Source organism: Primulina eburnea, chromosome 3, assembly GCF_022965805.1.
Source record: "Primulina eburnea isolate SZY01 chromosome 3, ASM2296580v1, whole genome shotgun sequence".
Taxonomy (NCBI): domain Eukaryota; kingdom Viridiplantae; phylum Streptophyta; class Magnoliopsida; order Lamiales; family Gesneriaceae; genus Primulina; species Primulina eburnea.
The window spans coordinates 9,633,609-9,643,727 of NC_133103.1; the positions used below are offsets into that span (position 1 = coordinate 9,633,609).

The 10,119-nt window shown below is 36.1% G+C and overlaps 2 protein-coding genes across 4 annotated transcripts; both read right to left on the bottom strand.

Moving 5' to 3' along the window:
• Positions 1 to 1,024: 1,024 nt before the first annotated feature.
• LOC140828187 (floral homeotic protein APETALA 2-like) lies at positions 1,025 to 3,662 on the bottom strand. The gene is made up of 7 exons (XM_073191167.1): positions 3,181 to 3,662; positions 2,948 to 2,973; positions 2,827 to 2,857; positions 2,641 to 2,728; positions 2,402 to 2,547; positions 2,242 to 2,286; positions 1,025 to 2,146 (listed from the first exon to the last, which is right to left on the bottom strand). Exons 1-7 carry the CDS (start codon positions 3,450 to 3,452, stop codon positions 2,029 to 2,031), a joined length of 726 nt encoding a protein of 241 aa, XP_073047268.1. The 5' UTR covers positions 3,453 to 3,662; the 3' UTR covers positions 1,025 to 2,028.
• Positions 3,663 to 5,693: 2,031 nt separating this feature from the next.
• LOC140826157 (zinc finger CCCH domain-containing protein 21-like) lies at positions 5,694 to 8,790 on the bottom strand. Of its 3 annotated transcripts, none has more exons than XM_073188316.1 (8): positions 8,395 to 8,790; positions 8,178 to 8,262; positions 7,822 to 7,962; positions 7,615 to 7,712; positions 6,718 to 6,906; positions 6,437 to 6,567; positions 6,253 to 6,352; positions 5,694 to 6,123 (listed from the first exon to the last, which is right to left on the bottom strand). In XM_073188316.1, the coding sequence occupies exons 1-8, from the start codon at positions 8,563 to 8,565 to the stop codon at positions 5,920 to 5,922; spliced, it is 1,119 nt and encodes a 372-aa protein (XP_073044417.1). In that variant the 5' UTR covers positions 8,566 to 8,790; the 3' UTR covers positions 5,694 to 5,919. The 3 variants fall into 3 exon arrangements, with proteins under 3 accessions (XP_073044417.1, XP_073044416.1, XP_073044418.1); XM_073188315.1 differs by having other exon boundaries at positions 7,615 to 7,715; XM_073188317.1 differs by having other exon boundaries at positions 7,615 to 7,715; positions 8,382 to 8,790.
• Between the last annotated feature and the right edge of the window lie 1,329 nt (positions 8,791 to 10,119).

The window sequence follows — 10,119 nt, forward strand, 5'->3', positions numbered from 1 at the left end:
AAAATTAGTGTGTGATGATGTATGTGATGATGAATTTTATTTTTGGATTATGTGTAAAGAAACTCTATAAATAGATCTCTCATTTGTGAAAAAAATCACAATTGAGTAGAAAGAAAAATATTATAAAGTGTGTAGTTTGGTAAATTTTGAGAGTTTGAGATTTTTACTTTTTACCAACTTTTTCACAGCAATTTTTTTATTTTAATTGAGCTTTAAATTTTAAAATCCAACAAACTTTTCAAATAAAAAGTTTTTTTTTTTTAAAAAAAATATTTTCAGCCGCCTAAGTCCATCTAGATGCATAGGTGGCCGATTAGCACTTTTGTGAAGCGGTCTACCGGCGTCTTAAGCGGTCGTCTATGCCGATTTTTATGTTACTTGTTAAATTAAATATAAGAAAATTTTGGTAGAAATATGAGAATGAGAAGTTTGGCATTCTCGTTTAGATGTGATGTCAAAGTGGAGACAAAAAATACATAATTTTAAAAACCTTAGTTGAGTGGGACAGGCTTCCCATGAACGTATAGTATATTGATAAAATTTACAGCTATATTTCTAATGGAAATGACAATTGTTGTACCCAAAAAAATGTACAGTAAGAATTGTCACATCAAAAAATAATATGATTATGTTATAAGGAAAAGGACGGGGGAATCGGCCTTCAGTTTGAACTGTTCCATTGCAAGTACCCATGAATCAATTGCGATGGCATTGGCCCCTACCCTCTTTAGACTATGGTTTTTACACTTGGAAATTACAAGCAACCTCACTTGCCCAATAGTATATTAGTTTATATGATTTCAACACCAAAAGTATATTATTTTATACACAAAAGGACCAATGGTTGATTTATATTTTGAGAAATAAATGTTTGTTTTATCTAATAATGTTAGCTAAGTCCATTGGTAACGTGGGGTATATACGATAAATTCTACACAATTTATACTAAACTCAATGAAAACGTTGGACAACATACCTTTTGTTTTTAAGACATTGTACTGATTTCTCTAAATTTCGAGTTTTGTCTCAACCCAATACATTACTTCAATCCATGGATTTACTGGTGTGAGCAAAAATCTTTCGAGTACAATGAAACAAGAAATGGATTACATCTGCATGAGTTTTACCATACAAATCGCCAAATGCAAGCAGTATGCTGAGACTGGAAATTCAAATTTCGAGTGGGAAGACTTGATGATTCATATTCAGATTTGTGAAACGCTTTGCTATTTAGGACGGAAACTAAAAGCGTTTTTACCAGCATATGTGTATGGATTTGTATTTTTAGTACACCAACTCTAGATATCCTCTGCGAGTCGGTGTGACGAGGAAGACAAGCTCAAAACGTTGCGGCTGCTTTCATATCATCGAGTAGTTGTGATGGGATGAGTTACTTGGATTGGAAGCTGAGAAACTTGCGTTAGCGAATCCTGATGATGCTGCGGTACAGAAGAAAGGTATGGGATGAACGCCATGAAAATTATCGGGGGATGTCCAAGCCGTCCAATTGGCTAAAGAATTCATTTCCATGCCCTTCATTCCTATAACCGTTCCCTGCACAAAACAGATGTTGAGAATGAAGTGAAGTTATAACACAATGAAGGATAGGAACAGCAAGAATGGACTACTTTGTATATGGGATGAAAATTGAAATCTGCTTCACTCCAGAATAAAGGGTGTTCAGAGTTCTGCAGCAAGAAATGAGAAACCCAATGAGAGATCACATTCAAGCTTACAGAACAAAATCATGAGAAAGCAAACTCTGCATTTGAATCTAAACACTTGCCCTTGCCTCATCTTGAGGCAGTTTCTCTGACCCGTGAAGCATAAAACTTCCCGTCTCGAGGTTACGAGTTTGTCTATTGGTGACATGAGGGGGAGCTATGCCCAAGTTCAAATCTAGATCATACTCTTTTCCAGCTAAGAGAAATCAAGGACAGCATGTGAATCAAAACAAGAAATTTTTCAAAGGTCTAAAGCGAAGATTTGGACAATATTTCGAGCTTGTAGGATTAAAAATGATTTACGTTACTCAACGTGGTTACCTCCATTCGTCTCGGAGTTCATCTCCTCATTGTATGTGCTCGGCTCAAAATTGGTGACTGCTTCCTTTCCATTACACTTGATAGCAGCCTTGTCATATGCCCTAATCAACATCAACAGATGCAGATCAAACCAGCTGCCTCAGACAAATTTAGACATGAAAAAGGCTTTACTAAGTGATGTTTCTTGAACAGTCACCTTGCAGCTTCTATCTCACTGTCAAACAATCCAAGATAGATATACCTTCAATGCCACATACCAAAAACGATGAATATCACACCATTTCTTGTATATCATTATGATTAATAACATATAAATCCTTTTATAAATGGTCTCAGTTTTTGTAATGCCGTCTTACTTCTTGCCTAGAAACTGCCCCATCCGTGCTTCCCATCGTCCACATTTGTGCAATGTAACTCCCCTATACTTTGAGCTCCCTCTGGAGAACCCCGTGCTCTGGCGCCGAAGTATGTGCACAAATTCTTCCTTGGTTAAATTCTTCATCTGTGGATCAAAGAAGGTATTAAGTCTCAATACAAGAGTCAGCTCATGAAGAGAAGAGAGAGGATCAACCACAAAATCGCATCCTCAAACAACCTGATTAATATCTTCTTCATATTCCCCGGCGAAGAAATTGATATCTGCGTCCAGCCCACGAAATTTAATCGCAGCACGATCATACGCCCTACAGTAGAAGTATCAGCATTCACACAATTTCATCAACCACAACTCAGCCAATCCATAAACTTAAGCTCAACTTGCAACAATTGAAACCTCTTTTACCTGGCCGCTTCAAAAGCAGTGTCAAATCCCCCTACAAATTCAAGTTTAATTAAACAAATGATTTCAAGAAAATCAATACAACTAAATGGAACGAAGCCAAATCACTAATAAGGTAGCTTACCCAAATAAACCTGTTTACCGCAATCCCTGCACAAATCACATACGAAAACTCAAATCAAATAGTGGTTACAAACTCTAGCTCAAGTAGCCACAATAATCACATGCAAAGGAACAAATGTAAGTTCAACAACTAGTAATCGTTCTCCGTCACTCAACATTACCAAAAAATTAGCTTCCGATCGATTTTGGATTATTCATTTAAGAACTTAACCGAAGAAGTAAACGAAACTTTACCAAATGTGAGATTCCCAACGTCCGGTGCGGCGGTAGAACGTCACACCACGGTATTGAGAGCTACGAGACCTCGGCCCCCTCCTCCCCTTCCTGACCAGCTGCTGCCTCTGCTGGGCAACAAAACTCTGCTCCGCCGCCGGTCCACTCTGATTCTCCAACCGATCCAACACCAGCGCTCCGGCGCTCTCCGGGAAGAACTCCTTCATCACGTAACCACCGCTTGATTTCTCAGTGTCGTCAACCACCTCAATGTCCTTTGCTCTTCCAAACATTGAAACCGCAGGCACGATTGGGACGAGAGTCCTCTTCACCGGAGGTCTCCAAATTAACGACGGAGGAGCTAGAGCTGCCGGAGTATTCCATATTATGATCGCCAGGTTGTGTGAGATAATTGTCGATGATGGAGACTGATGGATAGTCCATCGTCAAGTTAAGGTTCAACATCTCCAAATGGCGCCGAATGCTAATGTCCAGTGAAGAGAATGAGAATGCAAGGAAAGAAGAAAGGAATATATATAGTTTTGATACCCATGTTTTATCTGTTATGTTATATGTATCATGTTATCTTAGCTCACATAGATGTTTTGGTCGCAAAAATTTGTGTGATACGGTTTCGAATCGTATTTTATTAGACGAATATTTTATTTGGATCATTTATAAAAAAATATTACTTTTTATGCTAATAATATTACTTTTTATTATGATATCGGTAGGGCTGATCCGTTTCACACATAAAGATTCGTGAAACCATCTCACAAGATATCTACTCATGTTTTGTATGTGTTTATATATATATATATATATATATATATATATATATATATATATATATATATATATTCTTAAAGTTTCATAAATTTTATATTAATGGCATGAGGAGTAAAAAATAGTATTATTATAAAAAAAAATTATTATTAGTTTTCGTTGTTAAGGGGAAAAAATTATTTTTCACAAAAAAAAATAAAAAAGTGTGAATTTTCATAGAGAGGGAGACCCGACAGTTCTAATAGCGTGTTTCAATTTTACGGTGAAAAAGTTTGTTGGGGTATCAACAAGAAATTAGTTACGAACATTGATATACTTCATTCAGTAATATATAATCTCTGTAACTTTTGTATTAAAACGAAATATATTAAAGTCAAATGAAATCTTAAATTTTTTTTATATCACATACCGATATACGTTGCTTATGAACTTTAAGATTATAGGATTTCTATTAAAATAGTCTATTAAAATGATTGGATACATAAGATAATGAAACATAAAGATGATATGTTTAACATTATAGAATCTTCTTATTAGAGTGACTGGCAAAATAAATCAAAGTTCGGGAATTTGAGGTTTGGGATTTTAATTCAACTAAGAACGAACTTTAAGAAAAAGTTAGTTGGAAGTCTGTTTGACATATTGCTTGGAGATTAATCTTCAAAATTCACGTTACATATAAAGAAATATAATTTAATAATTATCTAAACTATAAAAATGAATTAGACATATCGAACTGATATATATATACCCACTAAATAAGCGAGTTATATGGACAATTTCTTGACCCGTCCAAATGACTAAATGTTGGATTGTGATGAGTTGTAGACGAACCCGCTTCACCTAATATAACTAAAAATTGAATATCTGCCGAACTAAATGTTGGATTGTGACGAGTTGCAGACGAGCCCACCTCGTCTAATATAACTAAAGATTGACAAATTGTGATATTTTACAAGCCGTCCCGATTGCAACAGACGGCCTACGGCCATCGTTAGTTATTTTGCTTTTGTGTGTATATTAGTTATGTTTCCCAATTATGGTAATTTACTGCTTGGACCTTTTTATTTCTAGAGCAGAATCATAATTTCCAGACCTAATTAGTATTTTGCTGTGTGTGTAGGGATGTAATCGAGTCAAGCCGAGCCGAATTCTTGAATGTTTGAGCTCGGTTCGTTTATAATCGAGCCGAGCTCGAGCGCTATTTAACGAATATATACATGGCTCACGAGCTTATTCAAGCCTTTATCGAGCCTAAACAAACTTAATAAATATGAATTATATATTTAAATTTTCATTAAATCAATTAAAAAGTAAATTATATATATATTTTTAAAAATATATTATTCTTATTAAAATTTGTAAATTTATTATAATAAATAAATTTAATAGATTTTTCTATATATTTCATAAATAATATGCAAAATCAATAAATCAAATATCAAAACTATTACTTTTTTTCATTTAAAAGATTACTCATGAACTTACCAACGAACATGTACACGAGCTAACGAGCCGAATAATGTAAAGCTTGAGTTTTATTTGTTTATCTTAACGAGCCTCATTAAACGAGCTTTATCGAATCGAGCTTCGAATAGCTCACAAACGATTTTGTTCGTTTACATCTCTAATTATGTGTACGTGTGTGTACAAAAAGCTTGAACTTATCGTTGGGAGAATACAATTAGCCTGAAGGACGAGTTGGGGCAGATTAAATAGTAACACGTACGCAGTAAAACGTAAAAGAGAAAACAATCGAATCGAAACTGTGGATGAGTTTATAACAAGAACTCCAGCTCAAACCAGTATTAAAAAGACACTACTCTGACAGAGTTGGCAAGATAATGGACCTTACAAAACTTAATATCAGCACAACCACGAAAACAAGACGAATTCAGCTGCTTGTCGTGATTGAGCATTATTTAGGACTCGAGTCGAGTAAAAAATGTGATCTTAGATGGTATTCTGCTGAGTTCAGGATCGAGCATTGTCAACTGGTTCCCTGATTTGTAATGTTGTTCTCGAAAGACTGGCTTCCAGTTCCATTAGTTCATCCATGTCAAGATCATCATCATCTTCGTCGTCATCATAACCATTATCATTGTCATGTTCGGGATTATCTCTTGTGTCCTGTGTAGTTGAAGAACTAGGCCCATCCGTTGCTTGATCTTTGTTGACCTACACAATTGAGACTGTTAATCAAATGTGTAGTAAATAGCAGAGAAAATGATGGGGTTTTAGCTAGAGAAGAAGGGTCATGGAGAATAAATAAATCAACGAAATATGAACAAAGCATAGGAAAGTTACCTTCTGCTCTGGATCTGGTTCTTCTTCTCGCTGGTACTTATCGTAGGCCTCAGCATCATCAACAAACAAGCTAGAATCAGAGAGAAAAAGCTCGCGACCACTGCGACACAAGGCAGAAATATTGATTAAATACTACACCTATGGGAATATAAAAAAATCTAAGCATTCAATCAAGAAGCCTTACCTCATGCGGTCATTCTTGGCTCTCTCTGCCCTCTGTGCAGCCAGACCAGCTTCTCTCTCCTCCATCTTTTTCTGCCTCCATTGCATGAATAACTCTGGAGTCATAGGTGTTGTAGTAGACACTTTCGCTCGCTGCCAACCGAGTATCATACCATATAGCATAGAATCAAAATTATCAGTACGCGAAAGTGAGGAAGCTAAGGAACTGGAGCTACAATATAAGATTATTTATAACATAAATTGCTGATGAAAACAAAACTTGTTACTGCATTGTCAGATTACCTGGTTCTCTATCTCCTCCTCTATTGTTAGTTTGTCAGCTTCCTCTTCTAAAAGAGCTTTCATCTGAGACTTTAAAACATATCCAGGAGGAAGTGCATGTCTGTAATGGCATTCTTTACCTCCATTTGGGCAAACCCAAAACCAACCATACTGCTTTTTCTCCACTGCTTCCAAAAAGTGTTTACATACCTACAAAGAATTACAAGAAAAGGCAAGGCTCAAATTTGTCAATTAAAGTTGCAAAAAAATAAACAAATGAACAAGGCATGGCAAGGGAATTGTACAATAAAAAGAAAAAAAAACGAAAAACAGATTTCCGAATGGAGCGTGTTGTATGCTAATCAAGTACGCACAGCCTCCTCTCGCCAATCTAGTAAAAAAAAATAATTTCATTCATGGAATAAATTGATTGAACAAATTATGAAACCAGACCATTTTTCATTACCAAACATGTCTGACTGTTCACAGAATGAGTCGAAAAATTCCACTCTGTTTTCAGCAGAACACACCCTTCATTATTAAACTAATTTCTTTATCGGGATGATATTCATCCCAATATTCTGCAGTACAATTAGAATTTTAAAGATCCAGCACTCTAATCTTCATGCAAGTCTTAAGTTCTCATCCCATACAGTTTACATGCAAGACCAAATGATATTCGCTTGTCATGACCGTTTATCAGAAAATCGAGAAACGTATTATCTAGCCATCACTTGAATATACACAAGCTCATCCTCACAAGTCATAGACTTGTGCAAATAACATCCATAACTAACCCACGGTATAGAATTGATAATAAAATTATCGTGCGTGGTTCAAAACATCAAGGAAAGGGAAATGTAAAAATAGTTCCAAGGAAAAATTCATAAAAAGGAAACCAAACAAACAAACACTTACAATGTCAGTAGGCTTGTTTTTGTTGTACTCATTGCTCTTGGACTCAACAACCTTCTCCAATGTCTCTTGATCCCAGTCCTCCATTGTTTCCTTTCCATCTTCTTTTGTAACAAAGAAAACGATTAAAGAAATAGAAAATAAGGTCAGGAACTATTAAAAAATGACAGGAAATAATTGAATGCTGCAATTAATACATCAAGACCAAACCTTGATCGCGCTTATCACTATAAATATCGATCTTCTCGCCTTTCCTCTGCACATTCAAATCATGGGAGAACTTGCATTTGAACCCTTTTGCGCATTGTCCCAACTTAAAATGCTCACAAAGTATTGATTTTGGATCCACACCTAAATGCAAAACATCAAAGATAAGCCACCCAGGTAACCTCATCACCACAACAAAAGTAAGAACGCACACACACACACACTACTCTCACACACACCACCATCACAAAATTCTTCATATCCTTGCTAACAAATAAAAGATTAAACTGCATCATATCGATACCAAATAGGATAACAGATATCAATAGTGGCTAACAAAAGCAACTAAAAGAAATTACCAACAGGAACTTTAGGTTGTCTGATAGCAACTTTAAGCAACTCGTTAAGCTCTTTCTCTCTCGCCAGCTCCTCCTCTTTCTTCTTCTGTTAATTTTCCAATAAACAATACACGGATAGATAAATCAATCACCGTAGAAAGAAACAATCCATCGAACATTCAACAATACCATATATCCAGATACAAACAAAAGTAAAGATTATACATCCTTGCGCGACCTGGGCATTGATCTTGGTAGCATCTGGTTTAGGCTGAACCGACTGTTTGAGAGACTGCACATATTTCTGCACAGACTTCGACTTGTTCTTGTTCTTCAGCCCGAAAGTCTTGTCTTCGACTATCTTCTGCTTCTTTGCCAAATCCCCTTTCAATTGCTGCTTCGGAGGCATTCTTCTCCGTTATTTGGCTCCTTAAATTATGATTTTTACCACGATATTTAAGAAACCTTAGATTTATAGTAGATGTGTAAACGATAAATGAACCGTCGCCGGAGAAACTGGTGCGGCCCGATGTTTAGGCGGCGGCGGAAGAGGCGTTACGTGTATTTTTTGGGGCGAGGGTTCCGTGCGGTGAGAAGAAATTATTCGGTGGGGTGATTGCAGTTCGCAACTATTGGGGTCGGGCGGGTTTGGGTTACCAAGTTTAAAAAATGACCCGAGGCCCTAAACGGAACCCACAATAAAGCCCAGATATTGGGCCCAACCTAATTTCAATATAAATTTTAAATTTCAACATATTTACCATTGATTTTAAAAAAATATATTAATATATTTAATATATTTCAGATGTCATTTGATAAATATTTTTTCCAGTAAAATAGAATAAATTTATAGTTTCATTTAAATGGATTATCTGAATTTCTAAAAATTATATCACATGATTAACCGAATGGATGGGCCACGATTACAAACGGTTGAAAAATAATTGGGCAGGTTTGGGCTTTAGGCTCAATTTTAGCTCGGAACCGAAAATTAGGATGGAAAAAATATCCTCTTAATTTGTGTAATAAAAATTTCAGCCTGCGTTTGGTTCGGGTGATTAGTCGGGATAGATTATTTTATCCCGGCTAATCACCCGTTTGGTTGGATTTTTAGGAAATACGAGGGCCCGTGATAAAATTGAAAAGCCCGCACTGTAGCTACTATTTGTTGGACAAATAATACTGACAATTTAGGTGTGATAAATTATCCCACTCTTAATACCTCCTATTTTTCCAATTTTACCCTTCTCCTAAATTCAAACTCAAGGTAGCGACGGTTTGTAAAAATCCGTCCCAAATAGCGACAGTTTTTTCAAAAACCGTCGCTAATAGCCACGGTTTTCTTAAAAACCGTCGCTAATAGCGACGGTTTTTCAGAAATTGTCGCCGATCTAAACAAGATCGGCGACGGTAAATCCGTCGCAAGACCATTTCCGGCAGACCATTTCCGACAAATCCGTCGCTAATAGCGACGTTTCAGGCCCTCTCACCCGCCGACCTTTTCCGGCAGACCATTTCCGCCCGACCGCCGGCCACCACCGCCACTGTCGCCGTCGCGAAGGGGAAGGGCAAATTCGTCTTTTCATCAAAAAATTCAAAATAATCCTACACATAAAAATCTTACCAAACATAATATTATTTTACACCATATATTACAATCCTATCACAATCATTTTTTTTATCATTTACGTACTAATCATTAGTTTACTCTATCTTTCAATCAAACGTAGCCTCAAGCTTCTATTATCTAGCTGAATTGATTTTTTACTCGGACACTGTTTGATGTGAAGGAAGAGATTCTACGTGCTCGTATTATATCGCATTTGACTTGATTATAGCTTCTTCTTTTTTTAAAAAAAAAAACCATATCATCTGATCTTTTCAATTTATCGTTATATTTTCCATCATCTTAACTCGAGTCATATTGCATGGTCATCTAATACTATATACTAAACTTGAGGCA

Bases quoted from the DNA above. Each gene is read 5' to 3' on its own strand.
- LOC140826157 (XM_073188315.1), bottom strand. From the start codon at position 8,565: ATGCCTCCGAAGCAGCAATTGAAAGGGGATTTGGCAAAGAAGCAGAAG. The intron at 8,263-8,394 runs GTCGCGCAAGGA...GAAAATTAACAG, and splicing joins CTACCAAGATCAATGCCCAG to AAGAAGAAAGAGGAGGAGCT. The intron at 6,568-6,717 runs GTAATCTGACAA...CTCGGTTGGCAG, and splicing joins AGGAGGAGATAGAGAACCAG to CGAGCGAAAGTGTCTACTAC.
- LOC140828187 (XM_073191167.1), bottom strand. From the start codon at position 3,452: ATGTTTGGAAGAGCAAAGGACATTGAGGTGGTTGACGACACTGAGAAA. The intron at 2,974-3,180 runs GTAAAGTTTCGT...TGATTTGTGCAG, and splicing joins CGTTGGGAATCTCACATTTG to GGATTGCGGTAAACAGGTTT. The intron at 2,729-2,826 runs GTAAAAGAGGTT...CTTCTACTGTAG, and splicing joins ACTGCTTTTGAAGCGGCCAG to GGCGTATGATCGTGCTGCGA.